At 47.2% G+C, this 24,915-nt stretch overlaps 1 protein-coding gene across 1 annotated transcript in view; it reads left to right on the top strand.

Annotated features, from left to right (window-relative positions):
- The window catches only part of katnal2 (katanin p60 subunit A-like 2), a 107,968-nt gene extending 83,483 nt beyond the window's left edge, over window positions 1-24,485 (top strand). The window contains exons 14-16 of the mRNA XM_085975307.1: window positions 18,847-19,009; window positions 22,650-22,752; window positions 23,580-24,485. Of these exons, the coding sequence (XP_085831433.1) occupies window positions 18,847-19,009; window positions 22,650-22,752; window positions 23,580-23,719 (406 nt within the window). The 3' untranslated portion in view covers window positions 23,720-24,485. The remainder of the gene's footprint in view (window positions 1-18,846; window positions 19,010-22,649; window positions 22,753-23,579) is intronic.
- Window positions 24,486-24,915: the final 430 nt, after the last annotated feature.

Genomic DNA, 24,915 nt, shown 5'->3' with positions numbered 1-24,915 from the left:
GGATGTAAGTCATCAGGTCCAGGTGATTTATCCGCCTTGAGTCCCATTATTTTACCGAGTACCACTTCCTTAGTGATTTTGATCGTGTTTAGCTCCTCCCCCCCCTATAGCCCCCTGTTTGTCCAGTGTTGGGATATTCTTAGTGTCCTCTACTGTAAAGACTGATACAAAATATTCATTCAGTGTTTTTGCCATCTCCATATTTCCCACCATTAATTTCCCGGTCTCATCCTCTAAGGGACCAACATTTACTTTAGCCACCCTTTTTCTTTCTATATAACTATAAAAACTCTTACTATCTGTTTTTATATTTTTTGCTAATTTACTTTCATAATCTATCTTCCCTTTCTTAATCAATCTTTTTGTCATTTTTTGCTGTCTTTTAAAGTTTTCCCAATCCTCTATCCTCCCACTAGATTTGGCTACCTTATATGCCTTTGTTTTTAGTTGAATACTATCCTTAATTTCTTTACTTAGCCACGGATGGCTGTCTTTTCTTTTACACCCTTTTCTTCTCAGTGGAATATATATTTTTTGGAAGTTGTAAAATAACTCCTTAAATGTACACCACTGATCATGTATCGTCTTACCCTTTAATCTATTTTCCCAATCCACTCTATTCAATTCCGCTCTCATACCTTCATAGTCTCCTTTATTCAAGCTTAGCACACTTGTTTGAGATCCAACCTTCTCACCCTCTAATTGAATATGGAATTCAACCATGTTATGGTCACTCATTCCAAGGGGATCCTTTACTAGGACATTTTTAATTAATCCTGTCTCGTTACACAGGACCAGATCTAAGGTTGCTTGCCCCCTGGTCGGTTCAGTTACATACTGCTCAAGAAACCCATCCCTAATACACTCAATGAACTCATCCTCAAGACAGCCCTGCCCAATTTGATTTGTCCAATTAATATGATAGTTAAAATCCCCCATAATTATAGATGTTCCCTTATTACAAGCCTCAACTATTTCCTGATTGATACTCCGTCCAACAGAGTTGCAACTGTTCGGAGGCCTATAGACTACGCCCACTAGTGTTTTTTTCCCCTTATTATTCCTTACCTCCACCCAAACTGTTTCATTATCCTGATCTTTTGACCGAATATAATTTCTCTGTATTACTGTGATTCCTTCCTTTAATTAACATAGCCACCCCACCTCCCCTTCCTTCCTGCCTGTCCTTCCTGATCGTTAAATAACCTGGTATGTTTAATTCCCAGACATTGTCACCCTGCAGCCATGTTTCTGTAATGGCCACAAGATCATACCCATATGTAGTTATTTGTGCCATTAACTCGTCTATTTTGTTACAAATGCTACATGCTTTCAGATAGAGAACTTTCAAATATGTTTTGTGACACTTAGTTCCTGCTTTTGCCCTTTTTATTACTTTACCTTTTACTCCATACCTTCTGCCCCTTCCTGACACGCTCTGGTTTTTAATTTCCCCACTGCTACCTAAGTCTATGACCTTCTCTGTTGTCATTTTTATTATTTGCTCTCTAGGAACCTCCCCCCCACTAGTTAGTTTAAAGCCCTCTCTACAGCCCTAGTTATATGATCCGCCAGGACTCTAGTCCCAGCACTGGCCAAGTGAAGCCCGTCCCAACGGAACAGCTCCCTCCTGCCCCAGTACTGGTGCCAGTGTCCCAGGAAGCAAAACCCATTTCTCCCACACCAGTCTTTGAGCCACGCATTTAACTCTCTAATTTTATTTGTCCTAGCCAAATTCGCTCGTGGCTCAGGTAATAATCCAGTGTGGCGTACCGATCACAGAAAGGACACAATCCGCTTTCCGGTCCGTAGACTATAAATCAGGCGTCATGCCTTTAAGAAGGATCACACCTTTAAGAAACTCGATCTGCAACATAGTTAAGCCCAGAGCGGGGGAGGGGCAGTCGAAGCTGTGCACTGATGAAAGGCAGTCGTACTTTGTGTAGTCTCTGACTCCTTTTTGTGTTCAGCATGCAGCCTCAACAATTAAACCTTTTCTGTTGAGCCTCTCCGAGTTCAGTATTTTTTGCTAGGAGTACGTAGACTCCTACATTGGTGACCCTGACGCTCAGGACGACTCCTAAGCATAACCATGGCTGACACAAACGCAGTTTCTGTGAAGCTGCCGGAATTCTGGGAGAACCTGGCCACCGCCTGGTTCCTTCAAGCCGAATCGCAATTCCGACTCCGCGGCATCACCGCCGACGCAACGATGTACGACTACCTCTTCGCCTCCCTGGGCAGCTCCACAATCACGAAAGTCTGGACAACACTACAAAACCCCCTGGAGGAAGGCAAGTACGCACATCTCAAGGCCGCGCTCATTAAAAAATTCACAGCCTCCCAATTCTAGCGCAACTGCCACCTCCTCGACCTCCCGGGCCTCGGTGACTCCACACTGTCAGACTTGCTCTCACACATGCTTGCTCTGACCGACGAGAAACCGCCCGGCTCCCTCTTCCGCACGCTCTTTATCCGCCAACTACCTTCCAGCATCCGCCCGGCGATCGTGGCGTCCAGCCTCACGGACCTCGAGGCCCTGGCCGACGAAGCCGATAAGCTCCTGTCCGCCAGCTCCAACCACGCCATCACCCCCGACCTGGCTCCGCAGCGTCGGCGCGCGCTATACCCTGTATCGCGCGGCCACACAGCTCGGCCACGAGGGCCCCCACGCCCTCCGACCCAGGGCTACTGCTACTTCCATACCCGGTTCGGCTCACGGGCACGCCGCTGCAGCCATCCCTGCACATTTCCAACCGCCCCCGCACCGGCCTACACGATAGCCGTGGGGCAAGCAGGCACGCTGCTGTATGTTATGGACAGCACCTCCGGACGCCGTTTCCTATGTGACACGGGCGCGCAGCGCAGCTTCATCCCCGCGTCCGCCCTCGAGATCCAGCGAGGCAGCCGCGGCCCTGCGCTGGCTGCCGCCAACGGCACCGACATCCGGACGTACGGCACCCGCACCATCACCATCGACCTCGCAGGCCGCCGCTACCACTGGGAGTTTATCACCGCCAAGGTGCTCTCCCCGCTCCTCGGTGCGGATTTCCTGTGCGCCCACGGCCTGTTGGTCGACATGCCTCGGCGCCGCCTCGTGGACATGAACACCATGTCACCTATCCCGGGCGCCATGGCCCCCCCCAACCCGCCGAAATGGCGTGGCAGTGCCGCGCCCGCTCAACGGACGACTACTCGGCACTCCTGGCTGAGTTCCCAGCCCTCACCAACCCAACCTTCTTCGCGAAGGTTGCTAAGCACGGGGTAGAACACTTCATCCCCACCACAGGCCCACCGGTGTATGCCAACGCCCGCAGGCTGGACCCGGCCAAGCTGGAGATCGCGCGGGCCAAGTTCGCCACAATGGAACAGCTCGGCATCATCCGCTGCTCCAACAGCCCCTGGGCCTCCCCACTCCACATCGTCACCAAACCCGACGGGGGATGGCGCCCCTGCGGGGACTACCGGCGCCTAAACGATGCCACCACACCGGATCGGTACCCCATACCGCACATTCAAGACTTCTCGGCTAGACTGGCTGGCCGCTCAGTCTTCTCTAAAGTCGACCTGGTGCGCGGTTACCATCAGGTGCCAGTCCACCCCACGGACGTTCCCAAGACGGACATAATCGCCCCTTTTGGGCTATTCGAGTTCCTCCGAATGCCCTTCAGCCTCAAAAACGCGGCCCAGGCCTTCCAGCGGCTCATGGACTTGGTCCTCCGGGACCTGAAGTTCCTCTTTGTCTACCTGGATGACATCCTGGTAGCTAGTTCCTCCAAGCAGGAACACATCGAGCACCTCCGCACCCTGTTCCAGCGGCTCAGTGAGCACGGGCTCATCATCAGCCCAGCCAAGTGCCAATTCGGCCTCAGCAGGATCGAATTCCTCGGCCACCACATCACGCAAGACGGAGCCATTCCCCTGCCCGCCAAGGTGCAAGCCGTCCAGCAGTTCCCCCGGCCTACCACCATCAAAGGCCTCCAGGAGTTCTTGGGGATGATCAACTTTTACAACCGCTTCATTCCCGGAGCGGCCTCCCTCATGCGGCCCCTATACGAAGACCTCCGGGGTAAGAAAGACAGAATGGGGATCGCGTGGTCGGCGGACATGTTGACCGCTTTTGACTCGACCAAAAAGGTGCTCGCCGACGCCACCATGCTCGCTCACCCACAGCCCTACGCCAGGGTGGCCCTCACCACGGACGCCTCCAACCACGCGGTCGGCGCCGTGTACGAACAGTGGGTCGACGGGGCCTGGCAACCGCTGGCCTTTTTCAGCCACCAACTGCGCCCCCCGGAGGCCAAATACAGCGCCTTTGACCGCGAGCTCCTCGCACTGTACCTGGCAGTCCGCCATTTTAGATTTCTTCTGGAGGGCCGCCCCTTCACCGCGTTTGTCGACCACAAACCCCTGACATTCGCGATGGCGAAATCTGCGGACCCGTGGTCAGCCAGGCAACAACGCCAGCTCGCCGCGGTGTCCGAATTCACCACGGACATCCGGCACGTCTCCGGTCGAGACAACGTGATGGCCGACTGCCTATCCCGCCCCGCCGTCCACGGCGCCCATCTGGCAGTGGACTATGCTCAACTGGCAGCGGAGCAACGCACCGACCCCGATCTGCTCTCCACCCCCACATCCCTCCCAGGGCTGCGACTGACCGACGTCGCCTGCGGCCCGTCCGCCGTCACAGTCAAATGCAACACCTCCTTGGCGCAACCCCGCCCCGTAGTCTCGGCGTCCTGGCGAAAATGGGTGTTCGACATCGTCCACGGCCTCTCACACCCCGGCACCCGCGCGTCCATTAGACTGGTGGCCAACTGATTTGTCTGGCGCGGCCTGCGCAAAGATTTGCGCGTCTGGTCCAGATCCTGCATAGCTTGCCAGCGTGCCAAAATCCATCAGCACGTCAAAGCCCCACTCGAGGAGTTCACCGTGCCAGAAAGAAGGTTCAACCACGTCCACATCGACCTCGTCAGCCCCCTGCCGCCATCACAAGGTCACACGCACCTGCTGACAATTGTGGATCGTACCACCCGCTGGCCCGAGGCCATTCCACTGACGTCCACCACCACCGCCGACATCGTGAGGGCGTTCCATCGGTACCTGGGTCGCTCGGTTCGGCGTCCCCTCCGACATGACGTCGGATAGAGGCCCGCAGTTCACCTCTGATCTGTGGGCCGCCATCACCCGAAACCTCGGGGTGGCCGTCCACCGCACCATGGCTTACCACCCCCAAGCCAACGGACTGTGCGAGCGATTCCACAGGTCCATGAAGGCGTCCCTCCGCGCCAGCCTCGAGAACGAGGCTTGGATCGACCGCCTCCCGTGGGTGCTACTCGGCCTACGCTCCGCGGTCAAGGAAGACCTGCAAGCCTCGGCGGTGGAACTCGTGTATGGCCAGCCGCTGCGCGTACCCGGAGAGTTCCTGCCCACCGCCACGACCCCCTGGTCGGCTGACCAGCAACGCCGCGCTTTCGCCAACCCAGCACAACAGTTCGCTCCAGTACCCACCGGCTGGCATGGCGAACCAGCAACCCGTGTACCACCTAGCCTGCACATGGACAAATTTGTTTTCGTGCGCCATGATGCCCACCGAGGACCTCTACGGCCCCCATACGACGGACCCTACAAGGTACTCCAGACGGGGAACAAGTTCTTCCTCCTCGAAGTGGGCGGCAGAACTGACAAGGTGTCGGTCGACCGGCTCAAGCTGGCGCACCTAGAGCCCGACGTACCCGTTCAAGTGGGCCAACCCCCACCGCGGGGCAGACCGCCTAAGAGCCCGACGCGTCCGACCGCCCCGCTCCCGACACCAACCGCCAAGAGCCGTTCCGACCGTGCCATCAAGCCGCCACGCTGGTTCGTACACTCCCTACTAGCGGATTCTGGGGGGAGCTGTGTGGCGTACCGATCACAGAAAGGACACAATCCGCTTTCCGGTCCGTAGACTATAAATCAGGCGTCATGCCTTTAAGAAGGATCACACCTTTAAGAAACTCGATCTGCAACATAGTTAAGCCCAGAGCGGGGGAGGGGCAGTCGAAGCTCTGCACTGATGAAAGGCAGTCGTACTTTGTGTAGTCTCTGACTCCTTTTTGTGTTCAGCATGCAGCCTCAACAATTAAACCTTTTCTGTTGAACCTCTCCGAGTTCAGTATTTTTTGTTAGGAGTACGTAGACTCCTACACCAGAGATTATTATCCTTGAGGTTCTGTTTTTTAATTTGACCCCTAGCTGCTCATACTCCTTTAACAGAACCGGCTTCCTAGTCCTATCTGCGTCATTTGTACCAACATGGACTCTGCTGCTATTCATCCTCTCTGCCTCCACTCCACCATGCTGCTCTATTCTGGAATTCTTCCACTAAACTCTTTGTCTTACTACTTCTTTCCACTCCTCTCTTCCAAAAGCCTTCTCAAACACCTCTCTTTTAACCATGCTTAAGGTCATCTCCCCTTACTTTTATGGTACTTCCTACTCCGTGTCCACTACTCCTTCTGTATAGCACCTTGGAATCTTTTGCTATAACTGTAAACGACTGTGATCTGTTCTTTTGAAGATCTACCGCATATTCAAATATTGGACCATATCTACGTTTAAATCTAACGTTTATATCTTCCTGTGTTCAAATGTTTGTTTGTATACAATCTAGTCACTTAAATAGTGTAAAAGTGCTATATCAGAATCTTACTAGACTCAGTAAATCTGGGAGTGATTTGGTAAAAAACCATAGCTCCGATTTTAACTCTGGGTGGATGGGGGCAGAGCTGGGCATGACGTGCGGGAGATTTTGACTTCAAGGCCTCATCTGCATAGGTCTCATCTGCATAGGCCCAGTCAATGTCCCATTGAAACCGGTGGGAAGTGGCAGCTGGCCGATGGGCAGGAGCGCCGGGGACCGAAGGAATTGTCCTCAGCACTTGGGAGAGGGTTCAGGAGGCCTCGCGGTCAGGGGAATGGGAAGTAACCCGGAGGCCTACACTTTCCTTGTGGGGCCCGGAGGAATGTTTCCCACAAGGCAAGTCAAATAAGTAAAAACACTTGCGCTTTTGAGCCTCTTCTGGCCCCAACTCCTCTTCCCGCTAGTTTGGTTGGACAGGAAAGCCACAGTGGCTTCCCAGTGCAGGTCTCTGGTTAAAATAGCAGTCGGGCCTCGATTACATCATCAGAGACCGATATGCATATTTGAAGCCGGTTACAAGCGCATACCCCTCTCGCCTCGTCAGAAGAGCAGGTTAAAATCATAAACTGCAGGAAGGGAGTGGGACCACAGCGGGTAAGTCCCATTGGTGATTTTAACTGTCCCTCTGCCCAGGGTTGAAATTGCTCCAAGTACATTTATACCCCTATTATTCAGGTTTATTTTTTCCTATGAAACCCCATGTGTTTTTTGGTATTAATATCAACACTCTGAAGGAGGATTTTATTATTTTTTAGGAACGGTTAATCACAAGATAAGGAGATGTAGTTGGGTTTAATTGGTGTAGGCGAGAGGCTGTCAGGGATAAAGTCTTCTGAGGGGGTTGGATGTGCTGAGTGGCAACCCATTTTTAAACTTGTTCTCTAGAACAGGTGGATAAGGTGGTTAAAAAGGCATATGGGATACTTGCCTTCATTAGCCGAGGCATAGAATATAAGAGCAGGGAGGTTATGATGGAGCTGTACAAAACGCTGGTTAGGCCACAGCTGGAATACTGTGTGCAGTTCTGGTCGCCACACTATAGGAAGGATGTGATTGCTTTGGAGAGGGTGCAGAGGAGATTCACCAGGATGTTACCTGGGCTGGAGCACTTCAGCTATGAAGAAAGACTGGACAGGCTGGGGTTGTTTTCCTTGGAGCAGAGAAGGCTGAGGGGGGACCTGATTGAGGTGTACAAAATTATGAGGGGCATAGATAGGGCAGATAGAAAGGAACTTTTCCCCTTAGTAGAGGGGTCAATAACAAGGGGGCATAGATTCAAGGTAAGGGGCAGGAGGTTTAGAGGGGATTTGAGGAAGAACTTTTTCACCCAGAGGGTGGTTGGAATCTGGAATTCACTGCCTGAAAGGGTGGTAGAGGCAGGAACCCTCACAACATTCAAGAAGCATTTGGATGAGCACTTGAAATGCCATAGCATACAAGGCTACGGACCAAATGCTGGAAAATGGGATTAGATTAGACAGGGCTTGATGGCCGGCGCGGACGCGATGGGCTGAAGGGCCTCTTTCTGTGCTGTATGACTCTATGGCCTAGAAATTGAGTTTGCGCTGCGCCAGGGCTTTAGCGCCGGAAGTTAGCGCCGGCGCTAAGTCCCTTTGCGCGCGCCAAAAATTCAGTAGCGCCGCGCCCAAACGGCTGCCGGCGCTACTGAAGGGTTTTAGCGCCTGAAAACTGGCGCAACGCGCCGCATTGCGGCGCTATTCCGGCGCTGCGGCGCCCGCTGCGGTGCGGCAGGCTCGGGAAGTGCAGGCCTCCTCCTTCCGTTAAGGAGGAGCTGCCTGCACCCGGCCGCGGCCCGCGCAAATCTCTGCAAAAATGAGCCCGGCACCTCGGACAAGTGCCGGGCTTGCATCTGTTCCGGGGAGGGGGGGGGAGAAGTCCGGGGAGGGAGCTGCGGGCAGGCGGCCGGCGGGAAAGCGGCCGGCCGCCGCGCCTCCTTAAAGCGCCGGCGCAGACTCCGGCAGCACTCGTTTGCCGGAGTCTTAGTTGCGGCTGCCACTGGCGAGGCGGCCGCAACTGAATTTCGGCTTGGGGCCGGGTTACCACGGCAACCGGGACGCTGTGCACACCGATGACGTCATCGGTGCCGGCGCAGTGCTACCGGTCTACCGCCGCGGAAGGGCCCCAGGCAATTTAGGAACCGGCGCCAATTGCAGCGCTAGGCCCTCTAGCGCCGCAAAATCGGTGCTAAGGGCACTCAATTTCTAGGCCTATGACTCTAGGTGTTGACAAGGCTGCATTTATTGCCTAATCCGAGTTGTCCTGAGGACATTAAGAGTCAATGTAATGTGGACTGGAGTCACCTGTAGGGCAGACCAGGTAGTGGTGGCAGATTCCCTTCCCCAAGGAATCATAGAATCATGCAGCGCAGAAGGAGGCCATTTAGCCCATCGTGCCTGTGCCAGTTCTTCTGCAGCTAATGACAATCCCGAAGGGTGTGTTGCCTAGGTAAGGGATATCTCACGGCGGCTGGAGAGGAACTTGGTTGTGGTGGTCCATGTTGGAACAAATGACGTAGGTAGGAATAGGGAGGCGGTCCTGCTGAAAGAGTTTCAGGAGTTAGGCTCTAAATTAAAAAACAGGACCTCGAGGGTAATAATCTCTGAAAATTGGCATAGAAGCAGACAGATCAGGAAAATTAACATGTGGCTAAAGAGCTGGTGTGGGAAAGAGGGGTTCCTTTTCATGGGACCAGTTCTGGGACAGGAAGGAGCTGTAACAATGGGACGAGCTCCACCTGAACCGGGATGGGACCAGTGTCCTCGTGGAAAGGGTAAATAGGGAGGTGGCAAAGGCTTTAAACTAGTAAGAAGAGGGGAGGGATCAACAAGAAACGTAAGCAGCCTAAATATAAACTAAACAGGAAAAGTGAGCATAGGAAAGAATAAAGTAAGGGAGGACATTGACAGCAAGGGAGCAAATAGTTATAGAACGGGAGTCTAAAAAGATGGTTAAACATAAAGTGGGAGGAAATCCTATTAAAAATGAGTTAAACTGCCTGTACAGCAATGCACACAGTGTCCGCAATAAAACAGGGGATCTGGAGGCAATCATGCGGTGGGAGGAACCAGACCTAGTAGGGATTACTGAGACATGGCTACAGAAAAATCAGGACTTGGAATTAGACATTGCAGGGTATAACATATTTAGAAAAGATAGAGAGGGAAAAAGGGGAGGTGAAGTAGCTGTACTTATTAGGGATAATATAGAGTCATAACGGCACAGAAGGAGGCCGTTCGGCCCATTGAGTCCGTGCCGGCTCTCTGTAGAGCAATCCAGTCTGTCCCATTCCCCTGCTCTATCCCCACGGCCCTGCAAGTTTATTTCCCTCAAGTGCCTATCCAGTCTCCCCTTGAAAACATTTCGGCAGCGAATTCCAGGTCATCACCATTCGCTGCGTAAAAATGTTTTCCCTCACGTCTCTTGCCTAAAACCTTAAATCTGTGTCCCCTGGTCCTTGTACCATCAACTAGTGGGAACAGCCTTTCCCCGTCTAGCTTATCCAAACCCGTCATAATCTTGTACACCTATTAAATCACCCCTCAACCTCCTTTGCTCTAATGAAAACAAATCCAGCTTCTCCAACCTTTCCTTGTAGCTAAGATCCCCCATCCCCAGAACCATTCTGGTAAATCTCCTCTGCACCCTCTCAATAGCCTTCACATCCTTCCTAAAATGTGATGACCAGAACTGAACGCAATACTCCAGTTGTGGACTAATCAGCGCTTTATAAAGGTTCAGCATAACTTCTCTACTTTTGTACTCAATACCTCTATTTATGAAATCCAAGATCCCATATGCTTTGTTAACCACTCTCTCAGTATGTCCTGCCAACTTCAGGGACCTATGCACATTAACCCCCAGGTCACTTTGTCCCTCCACACTCTTTAAAACTGTGCCATTAAGTGAATATTGCCTCTCCCTGTTCCTTCTGCCATAATGTATCACCTCACACTTCTCTGTATTAAATTCCATCTGCCACTTGTCTGCCCATTCTGCTAGCCTTTCTATGTCCTGTTGCCGTCGATTGGTATCATCATCGCTGTTTGCCACACCCTCAAGTTTGGTGTCATCGGCAAATTAAGAAATTCTACTCTATTCCAATATCCAGGTCATTAAGCAGTGGCCCCAGCACTGACCCTTGGGGAACACCACTGTCTACCATCCTCCAGTCTGAAAAATAGCCATTTACCACAACTTGCTGTTTTCTGTCCTTAAGCCAATTCCTTATCCAAGCTGCCACTGACCCACCTATTCCATGAGCCTCAATTTTGGTAGGAACATAATAAATATGAGCCGGAGTGGGCCATACGGCCCCTCGAGCCTGCTCCGCCATTCAATAAGATCATTGCTGATCATCGAGCTCAACTCCACTTTCCTGCCCAATCTCCATATCCCTTGATACCCCCAGAGTCCAAAAATCTATCTATCTCAGCTTTGAATATACTCAAAGACTCCGCATTCACAGCCCTCTGGGGCAGAGAATTGCAAAGATTCACAACCCCCTGAGTGAAGAAATTCCTCCTCATCTCAGTCTTAAATGGCCTACCCCTTATCCTGAGACTATACCCCCTAGTTCTAGACACTCCAGCCAGGGGAAACAACCTCTCAGCATCTTCCTTGTCAATCCCCTTCAGAATCTTGTATGTTTCAATGAGATCACCTCTCATTCTTCTAAACTCCAGAGAGTATCGGCCCATTTTACACAATCTCTCATCATAGGACAGCCCTCTCATCCCAGGAATCAATCTAGTGAACCTTCGTTGCACTGCCTCCAAGGCAAGTATATCCTTCCTTAGATAAGGAGACCAAAACTGTGCACAGTACTCCAGGTGTGGTCTCACCAAGGCCCTGTACAATTGTAGCAATAATGGCAGTAGAAAAAAGGGACGTAGACATCAGCAAGACAAAAATAGAATCCATATGGATAGAGATAAAAGATAATAAAGGATCAATCACACTAATAGGCATAGTCTATAGACCACCTAATAGTGGAAGGGAGGTGGAGGAAGAAATATGCAGACAAATTAAAGAAATGAGTAAAAAACATAGAATAATAATCACGGGGGATTTCAACTACCCTGATATTAATTGGACAGAAGAGGTAGGTAAAGGGGATAAGGGAATAGAGTTCCTACAATGTCTACAGGACTCCTTTCTAACCCAATATGTAAAAAGCCCAACAAGGGAGGATTCGCTGTTAGATCTAGTTATGGGGAATGAGCCAGAGCAGATAAGAGAAGTAAAAGTAGGGGAACATACAGGCAGTAGTGACCATAATATAATACGCTTTAAGATGATAATAGAGAAGGACATAAGTATGACAAAAAACAGGTTAATAGATTGGAGAAAAGCTGATTTTGAGGGGCCAAGAATAGAACTTGGGAAGTTAAAATGGGCAACAATATTGGCAAACAACGATGTAGAAACGACAATGGGAAACATTTAAAACGGTGTTCAGCAGAGTGCAGGAAAAATATATTCCGCTAAAAGGAAAGAACAAACGAAACACTAATGAGACTCCATGGATGAATAAAGACATAAGGGAACAATTGAGGGTAAGGAAAGAGGCATACATTAAGTACACAGACAGCGGAGGAGTGCATGATAAGAGAGAATATGAAATGATTAGGAGAGAAGTCGAAAAAACAATTAGGAAGGCAAAGAGGAACTATGAAATTAAATGATCAAGGAACATAAAACAAAATAGTAAAGTATTTTACAGGCACATCAATAAAAAAGGAATGTTGGGATGGGAATAGGATCATTAAGTGATAGACAGGACAACGCCACAGGTAATGATAGGGAGATGGCAGAAATATTAAATCATTATTTCGCGTCGGTATTTACCAGAGAGTTAGAACAGGTGGACATGACATTGGATGATGAGATGAGTAATGAGATAAATGCATTTAAAATAAAAAAAGGGATATATTAAAATAAACTAATCAAACTCAAAGGGGATAAACCCCCTGGTCCGGATGGATTGCATCCACACATTTTAAAAGAATCTAGGGAAGAGATAGCAGAGGCATTACTACATATATTTAATAATTTGTTAGAAAAAGGTGTAGTGCCAGAGGACTGGCGGATAGCTAACATAATACCTATATTTAAGAAGGGGGATAGAACATGTCCAGGGAATTCTAGACCAGTCAGCTTAACATCGGTGGTAGGAAAAATTATGGAACCCTTACTAAAGGAGAGAATGGAAGAACATCTAGAAACGAAAAGTATAATAATGAGTAGTCAGCATGGATTTCAAAAGGGAAAATCTTGCTTGACCAACCTTTATTGAATTTTTTGAAGAGGTAACAGAGAGAGTAGACATTGGTAATGCAGTAGATGTAATTTATCTCGATTTTCAAAAGGCCTTTGATAAGGTACCCCATAATAGACTAATGAATAAGTTCAGAGAATGCAGAGTCAGGGGACAAGTAGCAGAATGGATTGCTAGCTGGCTTCAAGACAGAAAGCAGAAAGTGGGAGTAAAGGGTAACTATTCACAGTGACCGAAGGTGGGTAGTGGTGTTCCACAAGGATCAGTGCTAGGACCACTGCTGTTCACAATTTACATTAACGATTTAGACTTTGGAATCAAAAACACAATTTCTAAATTTGCGGATGATACCAAATTGGGGGCATAGTCAATACTGAGGAGGACTGCAACAAATTACAGGAGCACATTAATAAACTTGCAGAATGGGCAAATAATTGGCAAATGAGGTTCAAAGGATGACTAAAAAAATAATAAAGAGAGAGATGAATTATGAGAGTAAACTGGCAAGAAATATTAAAACAGAAAGTAAGAGCTTCTACAGGTATATAAAAAGGAAGAGAGTATCTACGTTGGTCCCTTAGAGGATGAGACTGGGGAATTAATAATAGGGAACGGGGAAATGGCAGAGACTGAACAAATATTTTGTATCTGTCTTCACGGCAGAAGACACTAACAAGATCTCAATAATGGACAATCAAGGGGCCACAGGGAGGAGGGAACTAATGACGATCACTATCACTAAGGAAAAAGTACTTGGTAAAATAATGGGACTAAAAGACGGCAAGTCCCCTGGACCAGATGGCCTGCATCCCAGGGTCTTAAAAGAAGTGGCTGCAGAGATAGTGGATGCATTGGTTGCAATATACCAAAATTCCCTGGACTCTGGAGAGGTCCCAGTGGATTGGAAAACTGCAAATGTAACACCCCTATTTAAGAAAGGAGGGAGACAGAAAGCAGGAAACTATAAACCAGTTAGCCTAACATCTGTCGTTGGGAAAATGCTAGAGTCCTTCATTAAGGAAGCAGTAGCAGGGCATTTGGAAAATCCTAATGCAGTCAAGCAGGGTCAGCATGGTTTTATGAAAGGGAAATTATGTTTAACAAATTTGCTCAAGTTCTTTGAGGAGATAACGAGCAGGGTGGACAAAGGTGAACCAGTGGATGTGGTGTATTTGGATTTCCAGAAGGCATTCGATAAGGTGCCACATAAAAGGTTACTGCATAAGATAAGAGCTCACGGAGTTGGGGGTACTATATTAGCATGGATAGAGAATTGGCTAACTAACAGAAAGCAAAGAGTCGGGATAAATGGGTCATTTTCTGGTTGGCAAACGGTAACTAGTGGGGTGCCACAGGAATCGGTGCTGGGGCCTCAACTATTTACAATCTAAATTAATGACTTGAATGAAGGGACCGAGTAATGTAGCCAAGTTTGTGGATGATACAAAGATGGGTGGGAAAGCAAGTTGTGCAGAGGACTCAAAGAATCTGCAAAGCGATATAGACAGGCTAAGTGAGTGGGCAAATATTTGGCAGATGGAGTATAATGTGGGAAAGTGCGAGGTTATCCACTTTGGCAGGAAAAATAAAAAAACAAATTATTATTTAAATGGAGAGAGATTACAAAAGGCTACAGTTCAGAGGGACCTGGGGGTCCTTGTGCATGAAACACAAAAAGTTAGCATGCAGGTGCAGCAAGTAATCAAAAAGGCAAATGGAATGTTGGCCTTTATTGCAAGGGGGTTGGAGTATAAAAGCAGGGAAGTCCTGCTACAACTGTACAGATGTAAGAAGTCACACAACACCAGGTTATAGTCCAACAGTTTTATTTGATATCACAAGCTTTCGGAGCGCTGCTCCTTCGTCAGGTAAAACTGTTGGACTATAACCTGGTGTTGTGTGACTTCTGACATTTGTCCACCCCAGTCCAACACCGGCATCTCCACACCATGACAACTGTACAGGGTATTGGTGAGACCAAACATTGAGTATTGCGTACAGTTTTGGTCTCCTTTTTTAAGGAAGGATATATTGGAGGCAGTTCAGAGATGATTCACGTGGTTGATTCCTGAGATGAGGGGGTTGACTTATGAAGAAAGGTTGAGCAAGCTGGGCCTATACCCATTGGAATTTAGAAGAATGAGAGGTGATCTTATTGAAACATATAAGATACTGAGGGGGCACAACAAGGTAGATGTAGAGAGGATGTTTCCTCTCGTGGGGAAATCTAGAACTCGGGGGCATAGTTTTAGAATAAAGGTTCGCCCTTTTAGAACTGAGATGAGGAGGAATTTCTTTTCTCGGAGGGTTGTAAATCTGTGGAATTCTCTGCCCCAGAGAGCCGTGGAGGCTGGGTCATTAAATACATTTAAGGTGGAGATAGACAGATTTTTACAAGATAAGGGAGTGAAGGGATATGGGGAGCGGGCAGGGAAGTGGCTTTGAGCCCAAGATCAGCCATGATCTTATTGAATGGCGGAGCAGGCTTGAGGGGCCAAGTGGCCTATTCCTGCTCCTATTTCTTATGTTCAACACAGATAAATGTGAGGTACAAAAGCAAAATACTGCAGATGCTGGAAATCTGAAATAAAAACAGAAAATGCTTGAAATACTCAGCAGGTCAGGCAGCATCTGCAGAGAGAGAAACAGAGTTAATGTTTCAGGTCGATGACCCTTCGTCAGAACTCCTACATGTGAGGTAGGAAGAATAGGGAGGTCACTTATCACTTGGAGGGTGCGAGGCTAGGTGGGGTAGAGGAACAAAGGGATCTAGGAGTACAAATACACAAATCACTAAGTTGTGCCACAGGTTAGCAAGGCCATTAAAAAAGCAAACCAAGCACTAGGGTTTATTTCTAGAGGTATCGAATTGAAAAGTAGGGAAGTTATGCTAAACCTGTATCGAACCTTGGTTAGACCACACTTTGTACTGTGTACAGTTCTGGTCGCCATATTATAAAAAGAATATAGAGGCACTAGAGAGGGTGCAGAGAAGATTTACAAGCAGGATACCAGAAATACGAAGGTATACATATCAGGAAAGGATGAACAGGCTGGGTCTCTTTTCTCTTGGAAAAAAGAAGGCTGAGGGGTGACCTAATAGAGGTCTTTAAAATTGAGAGGTATTGATCGAGTGGATACAGAGAGAATGTTTCCACTTGTGGGGAAGAGCATAACTAGAGGCCGTCAATATAAGGTAGTCACCAAGAAATCAAATAGGGAATTCAGATGAAACTTCTTTACCCAAAGAGTGGTGAGAATGTGGAACCTGCTACCACAGGGAGTGGTTGAAGCGAATAGTATAGATACATTTAAGGGGAGGCTGGACAAGCATAGGAATGGAGGGTTATGCTGATAGATTTAGATAAGGAAAGACAGGAGGAGGCTCGAGTGGAGCATAAACGCCGGCATGGACTGGTTGGGCCGTTTGGCCTGGTTCTGTGCTGTATATCCTATGTAAAAGAGCTATCCAATTAGTTCCAATCCCTGCTCTTTCCTTGTAGCCCTGCAAATTTTTATTTTTCCGGTATGTATCCAATTCCCTTTTGAAAGTTACTATTGCATCTGCTTCCAATACCCTTTCAGGCAGTGCATTGCAGATCATAACTCACTGCATAAAAATTTTATTAAAAAAAAAAAAAATCTCTTCATCACCCTTCTGGTTCTTTTGCCAATGATCTTAAATCTGTGTCCTCTGGTTACTGTCTCTCCTGCCAGTGAAAACAGTTTCTCCTTATTTACTCTATTAAAACCCTTCATAAGAATAATTGTGAATCAGTTGGGTTTTTCCCAATACCTCTCCATATTTCTGTGCTGTCATCATCTGTCATCATCATCGACGACCACTCGAATTCGAGTATAGTATGTCCTTCATCAGTCATCTACTTGTGGGTCTTCAGGTGGCTGTGGAGGCCAATCCGAGATCCACAGACTCTACTACAGTGTGGGCATGTAAGACTATTGGTAGTGACTGGAGTCTTAAGTTGTTGTCTCTCCTTACGGCGCTGGCGTTTATCCTCAGCAGCACGCTGGAGATTCTTTTCATGTAGTGTGGCACCGTTGTGAATGCATTTTCTCCAATTGTATAACTCTATGACTCTCTATATGTCAGAGAAAGTAGATCTCTCAATGGACCCTTTTGAACAGAGTATATTGGACCATGAATAGAGCAGCATTGTTTTAGCCAACTTTTGAGAGCATGCATAAAGCAGTTGATAGAACATTCCAGGCACCTGGAACACAACTTGGAAAAAGGCCTGGTGACCAGCACCCTGGTTGGGAATGGGCTTATGTGTCCTCTGAGATCATCTGACTCAACAGCAGTAACAACATACTGTAGCATATTTGACGTGATATAATGTCCCAATGGTTCACCTAGGTGTGAATGGACCAAACAGGATTAGCAGACATAGAAGGTCTGACAAAATGTTGGTTGAAAGATAGATTTTGAGGAGGTGTTTAAAGGCAAGGAAAAGTGAAGAACTTTAGGGAAGAAGTTCCAGAGGGCAGGACCTAGACAGCTGAAAGCTCTGCCACAAAGTGAGGAGAGCCAGAAGGTGGGGATTCACAGAATGCCAATGTTAGAGCATCATAAGGTATGGACTGTGAAATAGAGCTGGAGGAACTTAGAGGTAGGGTTGAGCGTCTTGTAAATATGGGAAAGGATTTTGAATTTGGTGCAATGGGGGAGTGGGGAACTACCAGAGTTTGACAAGAACGGATGATGGATGAGCAGGACACAGCATAAAACAAGATGTGAGCGGCGTAGTTTTGGATAAGCAAGAGTTTGGGTAGTGTGGAGCTCAGGAGGTTGACAATGGAGAAGTTGCAGACCAGAAATTGAACCTATGTCCTTCTACTTGTATTGCTTAGTAGCACACTATGTGGTGCATTTACCTACCGGGGCATGGGGGGCACTGAGCTGGTGATGCATATTAAATGCGTGAATGTAGCTGTCAGGTACAGGTGTCGAGTACCCTGGGACTCAGATCCACCCTCTGTGGTATTTGCAGCAAACATCTTTAATTAGGTTATACTGCCAGACTGCTGTCTAGTTTATTTTGCGATGATTTATAGTCAAAGCAAACTGACTTTAATGCTCTTTTAAACTCTGCTGTATTTACATGAAGCCATTAAGGTCAGTAACTTTGTTGACTAGATAAAATGTAATTGCTAAATCTAAAAATCAATATTTATATGTAATTGTTTTAGTGACCATTTGTGAAATTTTCAATGTGATTCAGTACATAAATGCATCGCCTGATGTGATATTAAACCATGAAGATCAGGGAAGTCTTGGTTTGTCTGTGTTGAATTAGCTAATCATCGCTGGGCCTAAGGATGGATGGAGCATGCTACAGATGGCCTCAGCAAAGGGAAACTCAGCAAAGGTTCCCACTCCTGGAAGGTCTGCATGTGTAGATGTGTAAGGTAACAATTGGGCCCAACTGTTATGCTTTCCAGTTGAACAGCCTGCAGACAATCTTCTTTGGCTCACACATTAAGAGTGGCTAATTTAGTGAAATACTCCCATCAGCTGTGGAACTGTGCCACAGGACACAGAATCAGTCACACTTCGAGAAATAGGATAGGACAAAGTTGTAAAAAGGAAAGCTTTGGAATATGATAGAGTAGAAATTCTGTGAGGTGTAAATGGCCGTTTACACTGTTTCTCCAGGGTTTCTGCTGAAGTTACAGCAGGAGATTGGAAGAGATCCTGCAGAAATTCCAAGTGTCTATGTCATTGGATCGACTGATCCAGCAAACTAGTTAAAATTGGTCAATAGACCCATTGAGAGCAGACTAGTTGAAGCTTCAGAACACCTTTATATAAATAGGGCCAATGACACTATACTTTTTGCAGGGAATTGGACCATGCCATGTTACGACGACTGGAGAAACGAATTTTGGTAGATCTTCCTTCCAAAGAAGCGCGACAGGCAATGATTCTGCACTGGCTGCCTCCTGTGAGTAACAGTGGTGGTGTAGAGCTTCGGACTGAACTGGACTATAGTTTACTGGGAGAAGTGAGTATTGCACTGACATAAACATAATTAACCCTGTGCATTAAAATTATTGTGTGGCTTACCCGTGCAAGATGATGTGGCGTTTACATTGGTTGGCCCTAATGTTGAAGTTCCTGATAAATACTTTAGCAGGACGAGAAAAAAAGGTGGGACTGAAGGGTGGAGTGCTTTATATTTACTGCTATTTTGCTTTTGTAACCTATGTTTGAAAACGACCCCAGGCTCACTGGATGGAAACCTTGTTCCCTGATGGTTGTAAAGATCCTGCTTGAAATGCCCAAAACCTAACCTGGGAGTACCTGATGATGATATAATAGATCGGAAAAATAGTCAATTTCCAGCCCTCCCCAAAAAATTTAGAAAATGAGGAAACTGGATGTTCTGTGGAAAAATGGAGTCAAAAAGGATGAATATAATTATGAAAGCTCTGCAGTCCTGCCACATCCAGTCGTGAATGGTGGTGGACCATTAAACAACTAATGGGAGGAGGAGGCTCCATGAATATCCCCATCTCAATGATGGCGGAGCCCAGCACGTGAGTGCAAAAGACAAGGCTGATGCATTTGCAACTATCTTCAGCCAGAAGTGCTGAGTGGATGATCCGTATCGGCCTCCTCCTGAGGTCACTACCATCATAGAAGCCAATCTTCAACCAATTCGATTCACTCCATGTGATATCAAGAAACGGCTGAGCGCACTGGATACAGCAAAGGCTATGGGCCCCGACAACATCCCGGCTGTCATGCTGAAGACGTGTGCTGTAGAACTACCGCGCCTCTAGCTAAGCTGTTCCAGTACAACTGCAACACTGCCATCTATCCGACAATGTAGAAAACTGCCCAGGTATGTCCTGTCCACAAAAAGCAGGACAAATCCAACCCGTCCAATTACCGCCCATCAGTCTACTCTCCATCAGCAAAGTGATGGAAGGTGTCGTCGACAGTGCTATCAAGCGGCACTTGCTCACCAATAACCTGCTCACTGAAGCCCAGTTTGGGTTCCGCCAGGACCACTTGGCTCCAGTCCTCATTACAGCCTTTGTCCAAACATGGACAAAAGAGCTGAATTCCAGAGGTGAGGTGAGAGTGACTGCCCTTGACATCAAGGCAGCATTTGACTGAGTGTGGCATCAAGGAGCCCTAGTAAAACTGAAGTCACTGGGAATCGAGGGGGGAAACTCTCCACTGGCTGGAGTCATACCTAGCACAAAGGAAGATGGTTGTGGTTGTTGGAGGCCAATCATCACAGCCCCAGGACATCGCTGCAAGAGTTCCTCAGGACAGTGTCCTAGGCCCAATCATCTTCAGCTGCTTCATCAATGACCTTCCCTCCATCATATGATCAGAGGTGGGAATGTTCGCTGATGACTGCACAGTGTTCAGTGCCAGTTGCAACTCTTCAGATAATGAAGCAGTCTATGCCCATGTAGCAAGACCCGGACGACATTCAGGCTTGGGGTGATAAGTGGCAGGTAACATTCACGCCACGTAAGTGCCAGGCAAATACTATCTCCAATAACCACCACTCCTTGACATTCAACGGCATTACCATCGCTGAATCCCCCACCATCAACATCCTGGGTGTCGCCATTGACCAGAAACTTAACTGGACCAGCCACATAAATACTGTGGCAACAAGAGCAGGTCAGAGGCTGGATATTCTGTGGTGAGTGTCTCACCTCCTGACTCCCCAAAGCCTTTCCACCATCTACAAGGCACAAGTCAGGAGTGTGATGGAATACTCTCCACTTGCCTGGATGAGTGCAGCTCCAACAACACTCAAGAAGCTCGACACCATCCAGGACAAAGCAGCCCACTTAATTGGCACCCCATCCACCACCTTAAACACTCACTCCCTCCACCACCGGCGTACCGTGGCTGGAGTGTGTATCATCTACAAGATGCACTGCAGCAACTCGCCAAGGCTTCTTTGACAGCACCTCCCAAACCCGCGACCTCTTCCACCTAGAAGGACAAGTGCAGCAGGCACATGGGAACACCATCATCTCCAAGTTGCACACCATCCTGACTTGGAAGTATATCGCCGATCATCATCGCTGGGTCAAAATCCTGGAACTCCTTCCCTAACAGCACTGTGGGAGTACCTTCACCACAGACAGCAGCGGTTCAAGAAGGCGGCTCACCACCACCTTCTCGAGGGCAATTAGGGATGAGCAATAAATGCTGGCTTTGCTAGCGATGCCCACATCCCGTGAACGAATAAAAAAAGTACAGATTACAGGGGCTGTTTGACCCATCTAGCTAATCCCTTAAAAGAAAACCAAGGAAAAAGAAAGGGAAATGCATAACGTAACAAGAAAATGGACACAACAAAGGACATGAATCAAGGACAAAAGGGAAAATGAAAGACTCGAAAAGGTTAGGAAATGTTAGGAACTGGGAAGGTAATGTAAATTACAAGACCTAAAAAAGTGTGAAGGAGACAGGAGAGGGTATGTAAGGAAAGGAGGCAGGCAAAGGAATATGTCGGAAACAAAAGCAAAATACTGCAGATGCTGGCAATCAGAAATAAAAGCAGAAAATGCTGGAGATAATCAGCAGGTCAGGCAGCATCTGTGGAGAGACAAATAGAGTTAACGTTTCAGGCTGGTGACCTTTTGCCAGAACTGGTAAATATTACAGATGTAACAGGTACAGAGGCAGAGAAAGGGGTGGGAGGTAGGGGTGCTGGGGGGAGGGGGAGGAAAGAACAAAAGGGACGGTCTGTGATAGGGTGGAAAAGCAGGAGAGATTAAATGACAAAAGGGATGATGGTGCAAGGCAAAAGGGGTTGGCAAAATTGGCCAAAAGATATGTCTAGAGGAGCTGTAAATGGCAACATCATTACCAGCACCTGCTGTCTGGAAAAATAGAAGCAGCGGTTATTACCTGAAATTGTTGAGTTTGGAAGGCTGTAAAGTGTCTAATTGAAAGATGTGGGAGGGAGGCAGGCAGGTAGGTAAGACAATGTGTGGGAGAGACAAGCAGGTGAGGGAATATGCAGGAGAAACAGACAGGTGAGGGAGTGGGCACTGGAAGGAGTGGAGTAGGTGCACGAGTGTGGGTGGCAGGAAGATGAGCAAGTGAAGGAATGTGCTCATTAGGGAGGCAGATAGATACAGGACTGTGTGCAGCAGAGACCAGCAGGTGCAGGAGTGTGTGGGAGAGGGGGTACAGGACCATGCAGAAGGTAGGCAGGTGCAGCAGTGTGTGCAGGAGCATACAGAAGATGGGCAATGGCAGGAATGTGCGTGGGAGGGAGGTACGGGAGCGCACGTAAGAGGGAGTGAGGCAGCGGCAAGAGTGTGCATGTGAAGGAGGCTGACTGTGCCAAGCACTTCCCCACGTTGATCAAACCATACCATGTTGCCTTCATTATTATTTTATTTTTTACTACTTTTGTTTTTTCATTTCTGCTTTCATGATTTAATTTTCACAGTAGCCTCGATTTTTAGCCTAAGCCGCCGGGTGGGTTTGGGTCAAGATGCTCCCCGTTCCTGCTAGGCAAGTTTGGTTAAAATCGGGGCTAATATTTTCTTAGTACGATTTTCTTGTGGGAACAGCCTGGAGACATCCGTTTGGATTTGACAAAAATGTAGCCACATTCCTAGTATCGTTTCATTCTGTACTTTCTCCAACAGGAAACCAAAGGCTATTCTGGTTCTGACATCAAGTTGGTTTGCAAAGAGGCAGCTATGCGACCTGTGAGAAAAATCTTTGATGCACTAGAACATCACCATACAGGTAGACTGAAGAATAACTCCAGAAATGTTAGCTGCACAAAAATAATCATTAAAATTATTCAAATTGTAATTCATTATGTGTGTGAAACAAATCTTTGTATGGTTTCTATTTTGCTTTATTATTCTAAATATTTAGTTTATTTTGTATTGGTGAACCCTTTACAAAAAGATTGTTAAAATATATGAATATGCGGAGAAGTTGCTTGTTATTTAACCAGCCCCAATACTGTGGTGTTCTGAGGTTCTGAAACTAGACCAGGCTGTAATAAATTTACAAGACCGATCTATTTTAAGCCTAATGCTCGTTTGGCCGATTAAACCAAGAGAATTGGGCCTCAGGCCTCACTTACATCAAATTGGCGAGCTGCAGACCATTTGAGTTTAGGGCCTCTGCATTGCCAGCAGCGGTGGGGGGCGAGAGCAGCTGGTGCTGGCTGCATTCAAGACAAACCAATTTGGCAAAGGAAGCATCAAATGGGTTGTTGGGCCTCTTATTTGCACCTGTAAATTGCCTAACATGTTTTAGGCACAGCCCCTGGATGCTTCTTTTGATGACTAGATCAATAGGGCGGGTGGTGAACTTCCGGCTCAGAATGTGTGTGCGCACGCCGTATTGGATGCTTTTGCTCCTATTTTATACCTGTAAAACTGCGCAGTGTCATCGAATTTCTCGGCCAACATATCCTGATGCTCTAAGCAAGTGCAGGTCTAATCTGAGTATTTAAGCTCCATTTGAGATGAGTGGGAGAGCACAGCCATGATTTACACCTGCTCTGGTGCTATATTCCAACTAAAGTTCATACAATTTTTCATTTCGTTTACATTCAGGAAAAAGCAGTCTGCCCATTTTTCAACTGGAAACGGTCACCACAAATGACGTTCTCGACGTGATAATTCACACCAAACCGTCTGCTAAGAGTCTTAGTCAGAAATACACTGCCTGGCAGTGCGAATACGAGTCTGTATGAATTGGAGCATGCAAGGAACAGAACTACAACAAACCACTGTCCCTTCCAGACTGAAGGCTGGGCTTATGGCAAGCATCTCCTGCTGCACTTTAAGTGAAACTGTTCTCTTTTTAAGAATGTGCTGGTACTTTATCGCCAAATGTCTGCAAGGTTTTGCTATGTTGAAAATCCAACGCGACAAACTTTTCTGGACTTTCTTCTACAGGACTTTTAGGACTAAACTGGAGACATGCAAAACTGTGGCGCAGACAAGTGTCACCAGGAGCAACACCCACATGTGCAGCTCAATGATTGAAGAGAATGTTGGGACTCTCCCTGATGGAAAGCATTTCACAATATACATGGATACCCTAGCAGAGAGAGAAAAACACTTTAAAAATGTGTACAAAAGAACAGCTAAAGCAGCCACACCTTTTTATGCAACTGTTTTTATGAGCTGTGCTAGGACACTTGAAGCTAATCTGTGAAACCTAATGCATTTCAGGTATTATGAGAATTGAGATTTGTTGGTCCTTTAATCTATTCACCACCCATGGCTGCTTCATGGCATGCCAAGATTAAGTCCTATGTTACAAGGTTAACATTTAACAGGAGCCATTATTTGTCTTATTGACAGTCACTGCACCAAAACCTGCCGAGGATTTTCTTTTTAATTCAACTTACCTTTCTTACAAGTGCATGGATTTTAAAATATTTTTGATAAGTTACAGCTACACCGGTGAACTGTCTATGGGACAGTGAAATAAATACTTTTGCTGCCTAGAAAGTTCAAGTGTCCTAAATTATTTGTAAAACCTAAAAATATTTAAGAGTTTCCAATTCCTTTTTAAGTTTGGTACTATTGCAGAATTCTTGTCGTCACTAAATGGCATCACGCTTAAAAGTACAGGTACTTTGGTATCCTGTGAGAAAGATTTGTGCACAAGACTAAGGGCAATAATTGGATGTTATAATAGGATTCCTTGGTCATATTTTATGTAATATTTTATATTTCAGTCCTTTAAATATCTACGGTATAACTTAAAAAAAAAGTGTGCTAGCAGATCTCCTGTGGTATTACTAACCGCAAGCAGGATCGTAATATAAACAGAAAATGCTGGAAATACTCAGGTCAGGCAGCATCTGTGTAGAGAGAAACAGAGTTAATGTTGACCTGAAAACTCTTGTTTCTCTCTCCACAGATGCTGCCTGTCCTG

Source organism: Somniosus microcephalus, chromosome 2 (genome assembly GCF_052327205.1).
Source record: "Somniosus microcephalus isolate GS21.2 chromosome 2, FLI_Smic_1.0, whole genome shotgun sequence".
Taxonomy (NCBI): Eukaryota; Metazoa; Chordata; class Chondrichthyes; order Squaliformes; family Somniosidae; genus Somniosus; species Somniosus microcephalus.
Note: the sequence above shows the minus strand (reverse complement) of the source record. Positions and strands in the feature narration are given on the sequence as shown.